Source organism: Phaethon lepturus, unplaced genomic scaffold, assembly GCF_000687285.1.
Source record: "Phaethon lepturus isolate BGI_N335 unplaced genomic scaffold, ASM68728v1 scaffold52371, whole genome shotgun sequence".
Lineage (NCBI taxonomy): Eukaryota > Metazoa > Chordata > Aves > Phaethontiformes > Phaethontidae > Phaethon > Phaethon lepturus.
Window position 1 is genome coordinate 1 of NW_010519457.1, and position 22,072 is coordinate 22,072.

The following is a 22,072-nucleotide window of genomic DNA, read 5'->3' on the forward strand; positions in this document are numbered from 1 at the left end:
TATCTGTGAAAACAGCACATTTATTTGCAACGCTATCTCCGGTGCCAGCTGCCTTACCAGGGAGTTTCCAAAATCAGCTATCCCTGGTGCGTCCCTAGTGCCGAGTGACACACCTCCACCGCCCCACACACCGTTTTGGGTCATAGTCTGAGTTATGATTACGATGTCCCTCACTTAAATCATCAGAAATAATCTAAAGCATGTTATAACTCGGTTTTTCTGAGTGAAACTTCTGTTTTGTAGTTTCCTCTGTACCTGGGAAAGAAATCCAAAGCGGATTAAGGAGCTGCATGGGCAACATGCTAGTGCCTCTGCAATAGACCATTCATAGGGAAGAGAGTCCACTATCCTTCTGAAATATTTTGATTTTAAATACGATCAGATCTTTCATCTTTAGCGTGACTACTGCAGAATACGCTGCCATGTTATGGTAAAGTCAGGCGTGGGTTTTCCGAAACGATTTTGGGGTACAGTCCTTATCAGCTCTACAGTAATGAAGCTCCATTTACACCTGATGACATCGTCGTGTGCAAATCATCCATGGCACAGCACGGTCTAGCCTGACAGAGCGGTAGGAAATGTTGTGTTCTACATCTCTGTGTGCATCCTGCGCTTTAATTTCATGACTTCAATTTTATTTTACAATCTAATTTGGGGATTTAAGAGGATTTGGACTTTACTAGCAGCATTGTCTTTCCATGTGACAGCTTAGCAGAGGGGGAACAGAGAGACTGTTACCATGATTAACATGGCTGTTTACTATGCAGGAACCCCCCTCTCTGACCTCACACAATCATATTTAGTACCTCAGCTCCAGCCACAATAATACCAACATTGACAAGGTGGGGATTTTCCCCTGGTAGTTAATCTCAATCAGCACAGGAACATTTTCATAGAAATTTATTTCCTTCTCCCAGTGGCAAAACCGCACACTGTCCTGTGCTCACTGCTCTCATTTTCCAAACTAGTAAAATGCCTTCATATACTTTAAAAAAACTTTTCCAAAAAAAAAAAAAAAAAAGCATTGAAGAATAATCAATGCAGAAATACTAACTGAAGTAGAGCATGTATCTAAAGAAGTGTTGGGTTTAACAGCCATTATATATTACAGGCAGAAGCCTTATACATGTTATACAAATAGTGCTAGAATCACTAGATTTTATTAAACTGCGCAACGGAATTTACAGACCGTTACAGATTGTAACTGTTACATGAAATCATACCTGAATTTCATTCCACCGGTTTGCTTGAGCAATAATTGGAAAATCATTTGCTGGCAGCTCACGCGCTGGCACGGTGTACCTACAGACAACGGTTGCATTACAACGAGAAGCGGGACGCCTGCAACCAGAAACCCACCAGCCCGCGCCGGGCCAGATGCTGCGTTGTTAAGCAGCACATGAAGCAAAGCAAAGCACTGGAGGGAGCGAGAACACGCTCGTAAACAGAAGTGCGTGAAACCCCAGCCCACATCTCGCATTTTGCCGTAGGGGGGAAGGCTCCACGTCTCCTCTAAGCTCGACTTCAGCCCGTTCCCCTCTGACAGAAATGTAGCTGCAGAACATGGCAAATATTAGAGAGGAATTTCATGACTCCTCAAAAATAAGGGAAAAAGCAGACAGTTTGACTGTTCCATTTAACAGGACAAAGCCTGTAGACTCTGAAAATTACCAGAATTGACATTCAAAGTGATGAGTCAGGTCCCTGAAAAAATAATGAGACAGACTACAAAATGAAAAGCCCTTTAAAAGAAGAATGTCACTGGGAATTTTGGGGGTTTTTTGGCCTTCTGATATATGAACAATGTGTGTGTCCTTCTTCCAGGCACAGATCACCCAAGAGAGGGGGCTGGGAGGAATATAAGGAGATTTTAGATTCTCTTCCCCGTTTCAGTGCCACTAGTCTGAATGGCATTTGCTCCTGTGTCATGCGATGCTGTCACGGTTGCTGTGCAACTCCGTCTCCCCTGACAGTTTAATGGGGAACTTTGTCTGCTTGTGCTTAGGTAATATTTTAATGTTATTTCAGCAGCTATAAGGATCCGGAATTTAATCTTCTAATGAAAAATGTACTGCTAAGAATATTTTTACCTTTATTGTCCCCTTGTAGGTTTAAAAACAATACCAGAAATATTGCAATTTATGATAGCATCTTTAGAATTGGCAGTACTGAAAAAAAAAATCCCACTTGTCTCACTAAATCCAGCACTGTGGACTTTGCACAGGTATAAGACTTTTCATAAAAATGGCATCTAACCAATGTTAGCAGTGGCCACGCATGTACTACTTGTGTTCTGGTATTTGCGGCATAAAATCCCAGGTTGTGAAGTCTCCTGTCCCAACAGCTGAGCTGCAGATGGGTGTAGCTTGAAAGAATGAAGGGATAAGAATAGAAATGAAATGTTATTTTTGAAACCATGCCCACTCACGGTGAGGCATTTGTTGCTATTCATGCTTGTGAGGAGAGGACGTTACTATTTTGGAGATGGAAGGGACTTGTGCATATTTAAATTGCCAACCGTACTTCTGTACTTAGTAAGACTGACCCTAGTTCTTTCTCATTAGAAAAAACTGTGTGAAGAGGATGTTGTTCTGTAGCCCACTCACAAACCGCCCCACTTGCAGGATAATTAATGAAAATGATACTCCCTTTGTTGTCAGACACCTCTTACTGTGATCCACAGGCCCTTTCACTTGTGGGATCAGTGTCCTCCTCTGGGGTGAGAGTTATCACTCAGGTCAAGGGAAGTTTTGGGTGAGTGACAGCACATCAGGCTAAGGTGTGATAGCTGCTTATAAAGAAGAACTAGGTTAGAATACAGTTTAATGTTTGTTGCACACTAGACAATACGTCAAATGCCAGTTAAAATTAGATATACTCTTAAATGTATCAAAAAAACATTTCTTGGGTTATACAATGTATAAATCCAATTCCCTAAGGGTTTAATACTAGCAGCTCTCAGTTTTGTGCTGCAGACCTTTCACAAGCAGTCTGTATGTGTAGTATGCTGAAGCGTTTTTGTAGCTTGGGATTGTCAGAGAAGTGTCACGATGGTGATGAGCATCAGCATTCAAAACCTCTAAGAGAAAGAAAGAGACGACATGATCTTGAGAATAACATTTACAAAAGTTTTTTTGTGGATTTTTTTTGTATTAAAGGACCTTACCTTCCATTGACGGTGCTGCTTTGGGCATTAGGTGTCAACGAGGAGGCTGACCTCAAGGCTTAACTCCCCGAAGAGAGGTGCGGGTGGGATTTGGGGTAAAAGAGAGGGCAACAGGAAAGGGAGGGGGCAAGTGTAGGAGGACAGACTAGGATGCAGAGGCTTTCCTCTGGCTGGGCTCTGGGTCATGGAGGTGTCTCTGGGAGAGTTGCGGGGTAGATGGGCAGAGGAGGAGATGGGGACAGTACGTCCAGGGCCAGGGCAAGGACAGGGAAAGGGCAGGACTGGGTGAAGGATGAATAGGAAGCACGGTGTCTCAGCCCCTCCGCTGAGGTCAGGACTCGACTGGACTGCGCTCAAATACCACCGAGCTTCCCTCGGCTGCGCACGTGTGTCGCCTGCTCCGCTGGCTTTTCCTTGGAGGACGCTGGCCGGCTACAGCTGCTACCTTTGGGGCAGCAGTAGTGCCTGTGCTGGGCTCGGCTGCTGGCCCCTCTGAGGGCACGTCTGCTTCCATCTGGGGAAACACTGATATCGCAAAACAACGAGTTCAGGTGTTAAAGATTACCAGCGTGGGAGTTTCTGATTAAAAACGTGTTGTCAGGCTATTTATTTTTTCCCACGGGATGGCTTATTCTGGCTTCTGTAACAGAGGAGGCCACGGTCTGCAGGACTTTTGCCTTCCTGCCTGCAGAAGTGGGAAATACAGACCCCTGAGTGATGCTGTAAGGGGGTTCTTGGGGTGACCAGAAATGAAAGGTGCTGAGCTGGGGTGGGAAGAGAGGCAGACTCATAGCCCAGGTCTGAATGACTTCTCAGGACATTCTGGTGAAACCTGGGGATGAAAGAGAGGGTTTTGAATGAAATGCTGAGTGAGGGAATCCCAGCAGTGCCCACTGCACTTTGAAGGCATTTAAAGTATCAGCAGATGCTGCTCAAGAGGACTTACCTAGAGTATGAGGGAAGAGGGTCTGAAGTTTAAGACGGGCAATGCTGCCCTGGAGTGTCTGGCACTGCCTCTGCCACAACGTTGCTCAGTAATATTATTGATTTTTTTTATTATTATTTTTGTCACAGTGACAGCTAATTGCTCATTCTTTGTTTTCTGGCTCTGATTCTGCATTTTGTTCTGTTCTTACTCTATTTGCTCTATTTCAGGGCTCAATTTTTCCTTGACTGCAGGATGGGTGAGGAAGTGGGGAGGGAAAGAAGAGAGCAACTTTGCCTTCCTCTGGGGTGGCTTGCTGGCCCTAACATTGTGCCTGAAGTGCTGGGGCACCAAAGAAGTGACTCTCTCCTATAATATATCCTAAAATATAATGTGCTTAACCCCAGAGCTCTCCATGAGCGAGCTGTGCGACCTGACCCTAGATAACAGGGGCTAAAGGGTTGTCAGTTAACTGAAGACAAAATCAAGTCCTTGGTCAGCTGCTTCTCCTTTCAGCTTTACACCAATTGTTCATAAAACTTCTTCCCATCAGTGTTTTATGGTGCTACGTCACCAAATCTGTTGTTTATGCATCTCAAATGCCTTGGTGACGGGGTGCCTGAAAAAGAAAATAATTGTTCTATAGCAGTTTCTTCTATTTTAGTAACAATTAAAGTATTCATCAATGTAACTGTCAGTTAAACTTGCACTTTGCACCAAATCTCCAGGGGCCCTTCTTGAATTTGCCAAGTGTGAGACACTCGCTTTTCTGAAACATTTTCTGTCAATGACACTGTTCTTATAGGCAATGAGGGTAGCTATATCTGCCTAACACTTTCCATTTCTGAACCTGTTTCCTTATATAAAATATATGTAAACATAAACATACAAGTAGTGACATGGCACCTGGGTTTGGAAACACTTGCAGAATCATATTTTTACTGAAAAAGAGTGAACTGCTATAGATTGACCCACCACCATGGACTTCACTGGAGCTACTTCAGACTACAGCAACCACATATTTAGCATGTAGTAATCTTGTTGAAAATCAGTGGATCTGTGGATGATACCAGGCAATAAATGTTGGGTTCAACATTTGCATTACTCCTCGTAAAAGGCATTACAAAGGCAAATATATTAACTGTGAATGGCTACTCTGCTGAGATGAACAAGTAGAGGTAGAGCTATAAAGGCATGATCTCTTAAGCTAATCTCATCAATACAGCGTATAGAAATTATTTTCCACTTGTCAGAGTGAGCAGAGAATAATTTAGTTTTCATGAAAGACACTTGGTTAGGATGAGAAAGAAGAGATGTCAACCTTTGTGTGAACCAACATAATGAGCACTTTCTCACCTCACCTCCAGAAGAAAAGAATTGATATATCTACCTACCTTCAGTGCTGATAAATCAATTTACCCCTGGGAGGCTTGAAAGCAGCAACTGGATATATTAACTTTCTCATGAGTTTAATATTGGACTAATAAAAGAGATCCTCCTGCCCATGTATGTAGTCAAACCCCCAGATCCTTTGAGGGTTTGGGGGAGTAGAAAGGGATGAAGGGGGAAAGAAGCATAGTCAGTGCACAATCCACACAGCAAAATCTGAGGGGTGGGTAGGTCATGCCTGCTTCAATGAATATAAACAAATGACGCATTTAGAAACGCTGCATTTGTGTAAAGCCGTGTTTGAAATGAACTTTAAACATCTAAACCATATTTAGAAGATGACTGGAAAGAAGGAAAAGAGTTTAATATATCAACATTTCAGAAAAAAAGGCAGAAGCAGTCTTTTGTTAATACTGGAGATTAACAATTTAAATAGCTCAATCATTAGTCCAGGAAATTACCTAGTAAAAATGAGACTAGTTAACACTTGCAGGGCAGTTAAAATGTTTAAATGAGTAAAGGGTAGATTTTTAATGGCATTTATATGTCTACTAGATATACTTTTTTCTCTAGATGACTAATGTTTTTTTTACTGCTTATGCTATTTTCTCCCAAAGGTTAAATGGGAGTTTATTTACTATGGCAGCACTGACAGGACTATTGGGGGCTTTTCTTCATCTCAGTGCATTTCACTGCCACAGACAACCGATCGCTAATTTCCTGATATTATCCTGATACTGTGTACACTGAAGACTGTGCCAAGAAGAAAATAATGTGACTTTCTCTAGGTAGCCTATGAGTAGGCAAAAGCAGAGATATTGGATGTGATTTTTGATCAGGCTGAGCCCATTTTGATCTCAGTTACCTAAATATAAACTTCTCACAGAGAGTTGATGTCAAGACTATAGGACAAGGCCCAGTCAGGCCATCCCAAAAAATTCACATGATGAGAAAATAGACTAAAAGAACTTGAATCAGCTGTATATGGTGAGAAGCACAAAACCACCATGGGAGACCGAGCTTAGTGAAGTATCTCTCCATACAGATTGCATTTATCTGTGGGACAACACGCTTTCAAAATTAGCAACTGGCCCATGGGTTCACTGGCATAATTAAAAAGTTATCCTCATTTTATTCTCATTGTACTGTGTTAAAGTTTCAGTCTTCAAATCAGACAATCTAGTTCTCGTCCTTGATGATAAATGGGCACAGAGGCTTTTGTTTATTTGTTTTCTTTCTGCCAAAGTGGTTTTTGTGCTGAAGGTAATCTGAAATAAAAATGTACTGTTTTTATATGGTTTAACACAAGATCTTAACAATTCTTCTGTTTTTTCAAAGCAGCTACTTGTTTGTAATTATGTCACCCCACTATCCTGGTTTGTTAAAAATTATTTCTTCTCTGCACCTGAATAAGAAAAGAAATGAAGCAGAGGAGAGGTCTTGATTTCAATCAAATGTGAAAAAGTAAACTGAAAGAAAGAAAGAAAGAAAGAAAGAAAGAAAGAAAGAAAGAAAGAAAGAAAGAAAGAAAGAAAGAAAGAAAGAAAGAAAGAAAGAAAGAAAGAAAGAAAGAAAGATTAAGCATATTACCATCCAAGTAAAATTATGCGTTTTCTGGGACAATAACAACTTAAAAATTAAAAGAGATATTTAGTTTGTATGATAATGTTCCTTCAGGCTTACTTCCTTCTGTGTGCACTCTTTATCTTGTAGTGATTCTAGTTTTTACTGTACGGTGTTTTTTTCTTTCTTTCTTTTAATGGCTAAGCATTAAGAATGAAGGGTTGGAAATGGGCTTCATATACAACAAAAGCACTGTCTGTTGAAAAAAACCTGTGGCTGTTGTTTCCTTCCTTTGCTTTTCAAAAACAAAGCTTAAAAATGTCTCTCCCATGATCAGTCGTTTCAGCTTTTGCATTATGTGGGTTCAGTAGTGTACATAAAACATTCACTGGTACACTAGTGGAGAGCACTTCTTGCTATCGTGATATTGTCTTCTCTGTCCCTGTTCTGCTCAGCCAATGCAGCGAGTGAGCTCCTGGCTTGCTTACCTGCTCTTTCTTCAGGGGTCTTATGTCCTTCAACGCTCAGAGGGGAGAGTGAGTCCAACCTCTGAGGTGTTAAGATTTGGTCTTTAACTCTAAATATGGGGCTTTGGATAAAACCTGTAGACTTCTAATGGTAGTTTCTTTTTTTTTTTTCCCCCTCTCCCATTTTAGGCTTACTTTAACCTTATCCTGTCCCATGGACTTGAAGAATTTTCCTATGGATGTACAGACATGTACAATGCAGTTAGAGAGCTGTGAGTGTCCAACTGCTTTATTTATCAAAGAACAAGATTTTGCCATAACGCTCGGGGGTTAGATGATAGTATCTACATTGTCGCATTTGTGTGGTGAGACTCAATATTCTCATTTTGTAAGGGAAAATCATGGAGGAATAGTGCTTTAACTGACCATCACAGTACCGTGTGGGTCTCCTGTCTCTGTGCTGTTCCTGCTCCTTTCCCTTTTCCCCTCCCGGGGCACATCACCTGACCCATCAGGGCTGCATCACTTCCAGGGATAACCACATGCTGTACGGAGGAATTAAATCTCAGGAAAGTTAGAGCAATGAGCACACAGCCAGGGATTAGCCATGTCAAGACATGCGATGGTCCTTTGAAAAACGGAAGCAACACGCCTGATGAAGCCGAGCTCCTGTAGGTACGCTTGTGCTCGTAAGCTAGACACGGCCGAGGCATGGACGCGGGTACCGGCGCACACCCTTCCGTACCGCCCCGCTGTCAGCACACACCTTGCTTCGGCGTGTTAGCACGCGGCTTGTTTACAGTCAAAAAGGGACGTCAGTAAGCTGAAGCCTCTCCCTTTCCCCTCCGCGCCTCTCAGCGGCGGGGTCACAGGGTTAAAAAGCATCAGTTTTCGGTAAGGGCCCAGCATTCTGCAGTCTAGACATCCTTGTTTTGTTGGTGCCCACCAGCTACATCATCAAAGAATGATGAAAATAAAGCAAAATGCAGGCTGGTACATAGACACAGAGAAATGCCATTTCAGTTGTAAACAGTATCTTTGACGGGCCAGCAAAATTATTTGTGAGCAGCAAACCAGGGCAGTATTTCAGAACGTGATGGTGTTACTTGTTGCTCTTAAAAGCCTTAAAAGTGCAGTAACGTAACTAACGGCAATAGTGCTGCTGTTCATCAGACAGTTTAAAAACATAACTGAGATAATGTGTATTGCAATAAAACTCATGCTTGTCAGACATAATAATATTTGCTTTTGATGTTTTCTAGCCAGTTACCATCTAATGAATTCTGATTTCTTTATTGTAGTTGGCTACACTATGAATGATCTGATATTTGAGTGGCTAAGTGATGGACCTGTGCAAGTTGCAGAGGGTTTAACCTTGCCACAGTTTATTTTGAAAGAAGATAAAGAACTTGGTTATTGCACAAAACATTACAACACTGGTGAGCATTACTCTGTTTTTTTTCCTATTAATTGCTCTAATGGTATCTATTGTCAATTTGTAAAGGGAAAAGATGGGTACAACGAAAAAAAACCTTAAAATTTGATTCAGCCACACTTATTTTTTATCTGAAAAAAATATTTTTCTCCCTTTTATTTTTGATTGTTTGAAAGATTTTTTTTTACAAATTTCCTTTAATTTCATTAGGTGTTCTCATACACAATTTAAAATCTTAAAAAAAGACAAAAAAATCTAGTTGTTTTGATTTCCTTAAAAAGAAACTTTTTCAACAAGGAGAATCTTTTCTTAAATATTAATTCAACACTTTTAAAGTACTGATTTTTCTGAACTTTATTGATTTCTCCAGCATATCAAAGAGCCATTGAGGAAAATTGTCAAATTTTCACCAGCTTTTATGTGTGTTCTAATTTATGAAATGCAGTATTTGAAAGGACAATGTTTTCATTGCTGATCTGAATAGTATACAAACATGAAATGTTGGGAAATTACATGTTTGCTTAATACTGTAATCTTTTTCCTATATTTGCTATTTTGAATTTCAAATGCTGTGTTTTCTATCTTTAGCTTTAGAGAGCAGAGAGAAGTCTGTTAAATTTGGGATTTAGCTGTTTGGAGTTTATTTAATAGGGACAGCATTTAGAGAATCGTTTGCTGGGTGCTTGCTGGGATTAGATATAATCCCTCTCATCTAAAATAGCTTTTTCATCATTTCAGCGTAAGAGCCGATCTGGTTGCATCAAATAAATTTGTTTCACTCTGTGAAATAACATAACATGGGAGGTCCTGCCTCTGCCAAAAATAAGTCACGTTCATTTCTTATGAAAAGAGAATTATTGTTTCTAATTTTTACAAATACAGATTCTCATTCTGGGGCCCAAAGTGCCAAGGAAGGAAAACTTTGTGAGCCCACAGTCCCATGGGCTGCTGCGACTTCTCGTCTTTTCTCACACTTAAAGGGGACACTCGAGAGTAAATTCCAACAGACAGAGCTTACCCGTTTGTAGTTTGTCTGATACAAAGTTTTGCCATTTCCCAGCACATAACTCAAACTCTGAACAACTGAGTTCATCTGCTTTTCTGATTACTGTCAGGTAACCATTTTGCAGGGTCAAACGCTGAAAGTAAGAGCAGGGGGAGAGCCTGAGCCACAGCTTCCTTGTATACACACGAAGATTCCCCACAAAGGGTGAAAATGCCAGTTAGTAGCTTCCATTACATGTAGTTAAACAAAATGAATGTCTAATTACCAGAAATTAAAAGTGTGTAGCCTGGGCAGGGGAACTGAAAAGCAATAGTCAAGCAAAAGAAAAATTTGCCTGCAGGCACCCACATTGCTGTCTTCTCTGTAGCATGCTACTTCAGGTTTGCTGTGAAATTCAAATGTGGATAAAAGCTGCATTATTCAGCCTTCTCCTCCTACCCACCCTGTAAGGCGCCCTGCCCAGGTTGCACTGCAGGAGTCTGGGGAGCTTTGACGGATTGGGCTGCTCTAACGCCATTGCTGCCACACTTAAACAGTTGCTTGATCTCATGCCATTAAAAAAGCAAAATGTTGTCCCCTTTTAACACTAAGCTTCATATTCAACTTAAGTAAATTCTTAATAAAATTTGATAAAAAAACATGACATTAAATTTTTTGGAGGTAAAAGAACCATGCTAATACTCGTTCTCTCAGTTAATGTGAGTCAGGGGTCCCATGCGTCTCCCGAGCTAGCGTGCAACAAATGGCTGACTGGCATTTGTGTATCAGGACCTGCTGACAGTATTAAGTTAGGAAACAGGCCACGCCACTGATTTATGTTCAGAAAACAAGCTAAAAATATGCAAAAAACATTTATGAAAGTAATTTCATGTTCTAGGAAAGTTTACATGCATTGAAGTCAAGTTTCATTTGGAGCGTCAGATGGGATACTATTTAATCCAGATGTACATTCCTAGCCTGCTGATTGTCATTTTGTCCTGGGTTTCTTTCTGGATCAACATGGATGCTGCTCCAGCTAGAGTTGCACTGGGTATCACTACAGTTTTGACAATGACCACGCAAAGTTCAGGATCGAGAGCTTCCCTCCCAAAAGTAAGGAAATCATTTTGTACCACCGATTTGTTATTAAGAAGAAATATTTGTACTGATTTTGAAGTTTCTGAAAGATCTGTGTAAATATGCATCTGATAAGAACACAGGAGAAAGCGGTAGCAGTGTGGTGTTAAACTGTTGCAGTGCCCTTGCATTTGGATTAAGGCAGGTTTCTGCTGGTTTGCGGGATGGATGGAGGGTTCAAAGGTATGGATTTTTAGTGAGTTTTTACCAGCTTTGACACTTAGTTTTCAGCATTTAGAAGCCAGGTTTTTCTGAAATATTTAGGTGCCTGACTGGATTTCTGAAAGCACTTTCATGAAAATTGGACATTCAGTCTGACTGGGGACTTTAAAAACTCTGTCTGGTCTTTTCAGGACTGTTAGACTCTCAGATATCTTGATGTTTCTAGGTACGGCACTTAGTCCAATGGACATATAAATATATATAAATATATGTATGTATATATGAAATACACATATATATAAAAAACAGGTATACACTTACAAGGTTTCTCTGGAGAATCTTTTCAGTGAGGAGCTACTAACGCCTTTGCTTCACAGCAGTCTTTGCCCATATTCTCATCCAAGTGTTGTCTGCAGACCTCCATCCTGTCTATACACAAAAACATCCTCTAACTTGAATTTTGTGGTCTTTTTAATCCAGGCCAGATGCTGTAGATGGGTTTACAGATTACAGACTGGATTCTTCCTTTAGTCAGGCTGACGGCTCTTTTCAGCATGGGCACAGCCTGAATGCTTCTGCTGATAACATTCCCAGTAGAATTTCATGTGCGTGCTCAGGCTTTGTACAATTTTCTGGAAGAGAGCTCAGAGGTAGATCAGTTTACAATAGACTAAGGAGTCACAAGATATATTCTCTGAAGAGTCCTCTTCACAGCAGTTCAGCATCACGGGGACCGAGATCATAAAACCGCTCTAGCAGCAATGAAAGCACAAATTTTGACTGTTTGTACAGATCATGATCCATTCCAAAAAACATGTTGTATTTTGTTCTACTTTACCCTCAGTATCATGTTTAGTCTCATTCCCAATACTGCAATTTGTTCAAATGGAGTATATATCGGGCAACTTAAAAAACTGCACAGATTGTGTTACTCTTCTGTTGGTAATGAGAAAGCATCACTCAAAAATCTGGTGATTACAACAGTTGGTTCAGCTTCACTTGTTCACTTGGAGATATGTATAATTTTACATGCAAACTGAAAGCCTTTCATATATTAACTCAGAATTTCAAATTTATTATTTCTTAAACATTTGTTCAGGCAATTCAGTCAATATTACTAAGTGAACACTCTGAAAAGAAAGTCAACAAAGAGATAATCTTGGCAAGGAGCATACAGGCTCTGCAGATAACACGTTTGGAGTCAGTAGCCTGTGTCTAGATGGTACAATATGGTTCCATGCTGATATATTCCAAGTTTCTTCCAAAGTAACTGGCTTGAGAATCAGAGGTAGTACAATCACTGTAGCGGAGATTTCCACCCACATTTCCAACTGGGCAAACATACCCTGCCAAGAAGCTCTGTAGTGTTAACATTCCCAAAATGCTAATGCTTTAGAAAGACTTTTTATCATAGCTTTTGATCCCCTGAAATGTTTCTCCCTCCTGTATTCTGCCTCATTTAAGTGGAGAAGTATTTTCTGGATAATTTTATGGGCTTCTACTGAGTAGAAGAAATGGGAAGATCCAGAATATGTTCACTGTGGCTATTTGATTATCGGAGAGGTTCTTCTCGAGCCTCAGGATTAAATATATTTATCTCAGCAGCTGTCAGAGAACGGTGATGCTCTGGCTCTACTCCATCCTCTCCTAGTGTTTTCTGCTGTGTTCCTTTTCCAGAAGATAGGCACCAGGGAAAAGTACCTCACCAGAGAGCCCAGCACACTTTTTTCACTCAAGTTACACCCGGTTGTCGCTATTCCACTGTGTAATTCAGCTCGGCTGTAATTTACAGCTTTGGTCTCTATATAAGTGAGTTAATCCGTGTGGGGGCTTTGGAAGGTGTGCCTTCAAAATGACTTAAAAACGTGATTCTAAGTAAATGCTAGCTTACCTGCCAGCTGACTCCCACCTTGGATGAATCAGGTGCCAGAAGAAACATGGGACTGACCAAAACCAAAGTGCTTCAAAACAGGCTTTGTGTGCACGTGTAGCTGTACAGCCATGTAGAGCCATACAGGTCTCCTATCACCAGTATCTGATCCCTCTCACAAAGAGGCAGCAAGCTTTTCTTGCTGTTTCTCTTGCAGGCCCTTAGCTATTTTTAAGCCTCATCTGTAACTTAGTACCAAAATTGTATTTCTTAATAAAATCTGTCCAGCTAAAATGCATTTAGAAATAAAAATATGAAAAGAATTGAATCAAACCAGTGTTAAATCTGAAGTCCCAAGATGGCTTTTTAAAAGTAATGTTTTTCTAAGTCCTGTCTACATATTGCCAAGACAGGGGAAGTTAAGCTGTCAATAAAGCATCCATTTAAAAATTGCTCCAAGCATGAATACCTAACAGAATAAGACATGACAGGAGGGTTATTTTTTGCAAGAGAACTGAAAAAACAGATGCAACTTTGGGTTGTGAAAGCAGCCTAGATTTGAATACAAGAGGTTTTTTCCTCATCCGTATATTTGTGTCCTACGGTTATTAACATTTATACAGCTTAACTTTACTTTTAATTTACCCACTGTCTCATACCAAGAGTTTCTTCTCATTCTTCTCTATTTTGGTAGAGCTTTACTGTAAAAAACAGCAAAACATCAAAACTCACCAACTTTAAAGGTAATAATTCCTTTATCTAAAAATGGCAAAGAATAATTGTGATGAGAAGATCCCTAGTTAGGTTTTTTTGTCTGTTTCCAAGTTACTACCTAAATGATGAAGTGGTACTGTTTAGAAGTAATTACCTGCATATTGTTCTCAACCCTGGTATAAGATTATGTGACAGAGTTCTGTTTGCTTAAAACTGCTCTTTTCCATATTAGTAACTAATACTCATTTTGATACATAGATTTTATAATGATAGGTCATGGCAACATAGACATTAGGCATTCAGTTAGTGAAAATTAAACAGAAGATTGAGAGGAAAGGAGAGGAAAGGAGAGGAAAGGAGAGGGAAGGGAAGGCAAGGCAAGGCAAGGCAAGGGAAGGCAAGGCAAGGCAAGGCAAGGGACAGTTTACATCCCAACAAAGCTACTGTTCTAGGAAGGGAGACCTGCAGTGCCTGTGTGAGAAAACAGAAATGTTCTCTTCCTCTACAGCTTTAGCACAAGTTGAGTAATACTGTGTCCTTCTTCCTTCATGGACATGAAATAATGATTTACTGTATAGGGAGTATCTGCAGAGAAATATTCACCATGATGTCAACCTCTTTTATAGCGATGAAATTATTCTGTGTTTGTTACAGAAGATTAGTATTAGGTAAGTGAAGGTAAGGCAAGGGAAGGAAAGGAAAGGAAAGGAAAGGAAAGGAAAGGAAAGGGAAGGGAAGGCAAGGCAAGGCAAGGCAAGGCAAGGCAAGGCAAGGCAAGGGAAGGCAAGGCAAGGCAAGGCAAGGCAAGGCAAGGCAAGGGGAACCATGAGACAGTTTACATCCCAACAAAGCTACTGTTCTAGGAAGGGAGACCTGCAGTGCCTGTGTGAGAAAACAGAAATGTTCTCTTCCTCTACAGCTTTAGCACAAGTTGAGTAATACTGTGTCCTTCTTCCTTCATGGACATGAAATAATGATTTACTGTATAGGGAGTATCTGCAGAGAAATATTCACCATGATGTCAACCTCTTTTATAGCGATGAAATTATTCTGTGTTTGTTACAGAAGATTAGTGAGGGGTCCTGTGACCAGAGTTACCCATACTGGCTGTGTTAAGGGTTAACTGATCCAGAAAGCTGGGGCTCAATACCCTCCCTCCAATTTGGCTAATCCATTGCTGGGATAGCCAGGATCCCAAAACAGCAGGGTTCCTATGATCAGTTCTCCTTCCTACACGTTCATGTGTTTGAGTCTTATCCGTATCTGGTACTCTATGTCTGGATTCCTCTGGTTGTGTCATCGTTTCCCACTTAGAAACTTTGGCTAGATAAATGTTTGTGCACCCTGCTACACCAGTAGTTCTTGCTGAGCAGGCAGCTGAGCAGAAATCCTGATCAGCGTGACCACACATCCACAATGAAACCCTCAGGAAACCCTGAGCTTTCTATGAGAGTCCTGTGCATGAGCCTGGGAGCTCCCTTGCACCTGGGGTTTGCTGGGCTTTATCTGTGCAGAGAAACTATGGCAGCACAAATCAGGAACCTGATCTGACCTACTGTACACCCATGCAATAATCAGCACATGCTTAGATCCAACGCCTTCTGGAAGTATCAGACCCAGGGCACGAAAATGGTGGCACATATTCATCAAAATACGGACTAAGGAACACCTGGGCATCATAAGGGATACAGAGACATAGAATATACCTCTACATATTTTATGGTCCCAGCTATGTATAAGCTGGGGGAGTAAAGGGGAGGATATCAAGGTACAACAGCGCAGAACTTTTGACAAGTGTTAGAAAAGAGTTCTTTTCTTCAGAGCATTGAATGACTATTCTCTTGCTATTCTATTTATTTTTAAACACCTTCTCTTTTGTTGAATCCACAGAATCAAAAGTTTTAAAGCCTTTTCAAAAGAGGCATTTGAGAGAATAATGAGTTCTCTGCTGTGCTAGTAATTGTGTATTTTTCAGATTGCCTTCTGCCTAAAACACTTACATAAAATGAACCTTAGCAACAACAGTCCAAGAAAATGAATTACTTTTAATGCTATAAAGCAAAACATTTGAAGACACTTTAAGTCAATTAAGTGATAGCAACTGTATTTTACAGAGTTGCATAGCGTTTATATTGTGTTACTTTAATGCACGGTGCTTAATGTATGCATGTTCTTCCTCAGGGAGCAATCTGTGCAGAAAAAAAGTCTCATTCAAAGCTCACTGAAACCTCTGGGATTCCCTCCATTGACTTCATTTTGCTTTGGATCACTAAGTGCATTACCGAATGCAATAAAAGCATTATATTCTAATAGGTGCAGAGACCTGCAAAACCAAAGTCGATGAAGTCTATCCCCTTTGGCAGTAAGTGACTGCTTTTATATGTTGTCCACTATCCCCAGCATGTTTGGAGACTTTTCAAGATTCCTGGACTTCTGGCAGAGCAGTCTGACAAAGTAACCTCTCCTTTTTTGAATGCCAAAAGTTATCAAGTAAAGAATCTCCAGGAATACAGTAAAATTTTTATTTTGAGTTAAGTTTAAAATGATGCCAGAATAAAATTACAAAAAAAAAAAAAAGGAAGAAATGAGGAGAAATAACAATAAAGAGAAAGGAATAGATGCTGTACTCAGAGATTATATTATTCTGTGTTCATTTGTTTTCATAGGAAATAGAGCACCTAAGGTGATAGCTTACTCTTTCATGTAACACAACATAGAGTTGTTACATTTTGGTGCACCATTACGGTAAAAAAGCAATAATGAAATAACTTGGAATGGAAGTAATTTTTGACAAATTACTTTTACTGTAGTCTCAGTATCTGAAAAAGAAATACAGGAGTAACTCAATGATCGTAAGATATATTATTTGGCCCTTACTTGGCTTATATGAGTGTCTGAGCGCCTGACACGCTGCTTAAATAATTAGGCCAACCCTACTTTGATTAGGTGTTTATAAATTCCTATTGCAGACCTGATGGTCCTAAAATGGTATCATGATATTTAATATGCCTGCCCTATGTCACATATTTATTAATTCTGACGGGACAACTGCAAACAAATTTCCACTTTTAAAACATTTGTTCAGGGGTCTTGAGTGGATTTAAAAAAGAAACATCCTCGTGGTTGTCAGTTTTCTTGACCCTAATAAAAGTGGGCATGCTGTCAAAACCCTTGGGAAGTTGGGCTGCTCTGTCAGGTAGCCATGAGGATTAGACGTGAGCCTACATGGAAATATTTTATAAGTCACTTGTTTTGTTCACTTCCAATGCTCTTATATAGCTTTCTTTTCCCTCCCCATTATGGTTTTAACATATATTCCTTTGTTTACTTATATTAAGAGAATAATGAAACCTGCTTTATGTTTGCTTTTTATTTATTTTTGAGTTTGATATAACTAATTCTTTTATTCAGACAGTGTTTTCAATATCCATTGTTATATTCCATACAATATTTGAATTTGGGTACAGAGGTTTTTCCTACACTACATAACAAAGGGATTCACATAGACTGAAGTTCTTTTTCAACAAAAAAAGTTCCAGATAAAACAAGGGTCATAAGTAAGTGAGCATGTGTCTGCTTGCTGCGACTTATTGAAGCAATTACTTCAGTACAAACTAATTGTCACTAAATAAAAAGTTCAGTGGACAAAATAAGCAGACCTACAAAATACTATAAAATAAGTTCCTGTCCAGTTGTTGATAAACACGTGCTCCTAACTTACAGCTCAAAAAAGGTGTTTTCTGATTCTGCTCTACAGATTTTTCATATTCCATTTCATTATTCTTTCTTCTTCCTTTTTTACTTATGTATTCTCACGAATGGTTTCGAGGCAAGTTATTACTGTGTTCGTGCTTCAGGGCAAGAGAGTGTTTGAACTGCAGCGGAAGGTGTGGTACATGTACCAGGTGATACGGGGGGTACCAGAGACAACTTTCTAGCCACTTCAAGTGTCAATAGCACTGGGGCGGTGTTAATGCCAGCTTGATAATACATGCTCAGTCCTGATGAAAAGACTGTCTGGTGCCCAGAAACTTCTCTGCTGCTTCCAGCTACATCAGCTTGTCTTCTAAAAGAGACTTTCCCTTCTTGCAAATCTTGCTCCTTTGAGATCTAGGTAGATACTTAGAGCTAACCTGTGCAGTTACAACTTCACTGGGAGCAGTACCTCAGTTAAAGTTATGTTGGATGAGCTTTGGCGCAGTTATATACGCTGTGATCATGCATCCATAACAGGAAGATTTCTTTTTTCTTCCATTTCACGATCACTTCCAGTTCTGCAAAACTGAAGATTTGGGTCTGCTGCACAGGTAAGAAAACAAAAACCAGCAGGATCCATGTTTCTTGTGAGAAGAGCAGGAGGAAGAAGGATGTAGGTATTAAACAGAGTACCTAAATCTGTTGCTAGAAATTACCACATTATTCTGTTTAGCTTGGCCACAGAGATGAGGCGTCCTAGTCAATCTTCGGGTCTAAAATGGTTATGTATGAATTTTGGTGAAATTCTTGTGCCTTTAACTCTGTGCAAAGCTGACTGACGAGATACAGGATAAAAACAAATACATCCGGTCTGTAGTGGATTCTACTCTATGAAAGTAAAAAAAAAAAGACTCAGTAAATCAGTCACTTTTTCCACTGCGTTTAAAGTTTACTCTTCTGTATAGTGAAGACAGTGGTATTTACCGTCCTACAAAAACAGTAGTTGCTGCCGTGCGTGACAGCTAAAAATACATGATGAGATGTGTCTGAATACCTCTGGGATGTAGTTTGAGTACTCCTGGCACTTCCTCAGCAGGTTTTATAATACAGTCGTCTGGGAGGGCTGGCATCCAGTGGAGCCTATTTCAAGCGTCAGAGAAGAGTTGAAGTTATTGTGCACATCGGTCTGCCAGCTGTTTCATAACCCCGGCACGGTGCTGGGGCTCTCCGGCTTCGTCGCCGCACCCTCCAGGACCTTCTGGCGGCTTTTAGCGGCTCCCCGAGGAGCGCTCCATGCCGCTTCTTTCACACACATAAGCGCTGCAAACCCGCTCTGAAGCAACGACGTAGGCTGCGGTGGCTCACTCATTTCAAATAGCGGCAAGCCTTGACTCCACTAGATCATCTAGGACTATTACTTATGAATATCCCCTGTTAATATTTCATTCGAAATAATGTCGATGGGACCTCCTGGAGTCTGGGAAGAACACTTTCGCTTGCAGTGTACCTTAGGGCTGCCACGTTCCAGTCTGCACATCGGCGCACGCTGCACGTGGCTGTTGAGGCAGCTGGGCCGTTGGCACCTTACTCCCCAAAAGTTGTCTTTGAGTTACAGTAAAATCATATGAACTCCGTTGCTTAAATTACAGGTCTTTTTTTCCTTCGTGAAACATTTCTCTAGGAAAAAATACTGTTTATTGATGCTTAGAAGTATTAACCCCTTCCTCTCCTTCTCCCCCCTGCCCAAAGAAAACAGAAAGAGGCAATTTACTTTTCTTCATGGATGCATCAAAACTAAACAACTAGTAGGAGTTGGAGGAGGAGGAACTAAACAACTCAGTGTCTTGTTTTTATATATAAAATCTGTGATACGACATGACTATGACTTTAATTTGCTGGTCATTAGGCACACTATTCTTTGTTGTAGTAACATCAGCTTTGGAAATGAAACAATTCTAAACTAGGCAATGGCAAGAAAACAATCTAATCTGTTTTTAAGGCATGGAAATACAGTCATGCTCTCTAGAACACAGCATTATTCTCAGATCCTTAGTACTAGAGTTAGAAACCCTGACAAAGTAGTCTCTTTTCCTCCTTATTTCTTCTTCCTAGAAGCTTGGAGTTAATTGAGGTATCTAACCTCAAAGAGAACGGAGCATGAGAGCAAAGAGCTTTGATCCTCAATAGCTTGTGTCTGGTGTCAGGCCTCCCTGCCCGTGAGAAATACGCACAGTGTGCTGTCTTCCCTTGTTCTACCAAAGGTTAAGGCTCTGGAGAACTGAGCCTGGACTCTCAGTATGTCTGGAGGGAAACTTAAGTAACTAGATCACAGCAGAAAATATAAGTTACAAAAAAAGGAGAACACATAACAAATGTTCCTCAGTACATGTATTCATAGAAAAGATACTACGGATGTGTTATAAATTATTACCAATAAAGACACTATCACAATGAGAACATATCAATATCTGTCACGTATGGGAGAAACTATTTCTATTATAAGGTGGTCTACTGAGAAACTAAAAATTAGTTTGAAGTACTTTATTGATTGCATTTTTTGTGTCTTTTCTGCAGAATGTTTTTTTTCCTTTTTGTGCATAACGGCAATCAAAACAGTTTATTGATAGATCTGTACTAACATATGATGAACAGTGCTACTTTTAAACTTAACCATTGCCAGAAAGCACTGATGTCCATCCCTTTATAGGGCATGATCAACTTAAAAACACCTCTTAATTTTCAAGGGAACCACATAGGTGGTCACAGACAGCAATGAGAGTACCACCTTCCTGGACCGCACCACTCTATGAGCTGAACATGCTCTGCTCATCAAAAACTGACTTAAAACCAGCTTAAATTTGCATGGAATTGACAAAGAAAAAATGAAAAGTTAAGAAAGTGAAGCAACCCAAGTGTCAGGATTATAATAAAATCTCTTAAAGAGTGTGTTCCGTTGCTTTTTCTTATTCAAGCAATCAAACTACTCGCTTGCTTTTTTAAGGATCCGTAGTTGTCTGACAAGATCTGTTTTATGAGTTTGTTGGCTGCATTTTGCTGTCTCCTGAACCTTCTAGCAGAAACAGAATCTGCTCAGAATGAAAACAAAATCCTGTCACTGGGAATGACTTGAATTAAACCACTCAGATCCTCAGGCTTTACTACTGCTGTTACTTCTTACCAGGGCTCCCCAAAGTCACGGATGACAGGGTTATGCCACAAAAATAACAGTGCAGAACAACTCAGTTCTGCATATATCTATCCCTGGATATGAAAACAAAAATAACCGTGTTTTTATGAATCTCAGAATGGCTAAAATACTCCTCTAGGAAGCAATGCAGTCTTTTTTGCTGTCTTGTTTTCTCTATCTGTCCCATCTAGTGAGTGGGAAGAATAAGACTTAATTATTCTCTTAATTGGTTAATTATTCTCTCTGAAGTTAGTTCATTTGTCATTCTTTAGTAATGGCCTAGCCTTGATTTTATGCAGCATTGTCTTTTCGGTAAATAAGACACGAGAACTTCATTTTTTTAAAACAGTCTTCCAGTGCTCTGTTAGAATGGGGATAAACACTGCACTGCTCAAGCTAGAAGTGCTACGTGCCAACCACAGCACTGCGTATGGTGTAAGAGGTGACTTCTTATCTTTTTCTACATTGACTGGAACAAGAGACACATGTTTTGCAACAAGTCAAAAAGTGTGTACTACACATGCTTCCAGGCAAGACTTGTAGCTTGGCAAATGATTTGATGGTGAATTGTTTAAAGGTGAAACTCTCTCAGTAAGCGAAGCTATAGGAGTCGATTAGCTTCTTACATTGATGAGGTTTCAGTAAAAGCTTTTCCCAAATTGAAAGGCATATCTAATTAAAACACCGTGGGTTGCCTGAATATGGGAACTGCATTTCAGGGCAAGTTCATCTGGCCAGTTTCATTCATGATTTCCATGATTGGGCTGACTTCCCCAGATGTACTTCTCTCTTAGTTAAGGAAAAGCAGCCTGAATAGCAGCTGTTGACCACAGCAGAGTTCAAAAGCATCTTACCCAGCTCCTCTGTCTGCCATCTGTGCAACGGACTTTTAAAATAAATCCTTGCCAATGCTAGCTGTTGTCCTCATTATGATTTTTTTTTAATTCATGCTCTTTTGAAAGACAACTGAAATGAAAATGAATCTTCAGTTAAAAACAAATTCTCCTATTTTCCACTAAAATCAAATAAATAGTTCTTCCTAATTCCTTTTTGTCTGTGTAGTACACATTGTATTAGATCTATGCTCCAGCAGTGATATATATTTTAGATGGGGTCAGGCATTTTCTCTGAGGAACTCCTTTTTGTAAAAAAAAAAGTTGAAGCTATGCAAAAGGTACTTTAGAATAACGTTCTCATTTATTGGAAAAATTTCTCAAACCATTGCTGTTGACTTCCAACCACCACTGTCTGATTTCTAAAAAACATCTTTTTTTATTTTTAAAACTGCCTTGTTACTTGGAAATCAAAAGTTCATCAATCTAAAAATATCTCCTATTTTAGGAGATATTTCTATAAAATAGAATATATATATTCTA

At 40.0% G+C, this 22,072-nt stretch overlaps 1 protein-coding gene across 1 annotated transcript; it reads left to right on the forward strand.

Annotated features, from left to right (window-relative positions):
- Positions 1-7,699: 7,699 nt before the first annotated feature.
- On the forward strand, positions 7,700-11,043 carry LOC104613798 (glycine receptor subunit alpha-2; the record flags this gene model as incomplete). Its single annotated transcript, XM_010297038.1, has 3 exons — positions 7,700-7,782; positions 8,812-8,949; positions 10,829-11,043. Coding segments are annotated over 3 exons (436 nt in total), but the record flags the coding sequence as incomplete, so codon positions are not given.
- Between the last annotated feature and the right edge of the window lie 11,029 nt (positions 11,044-22,072).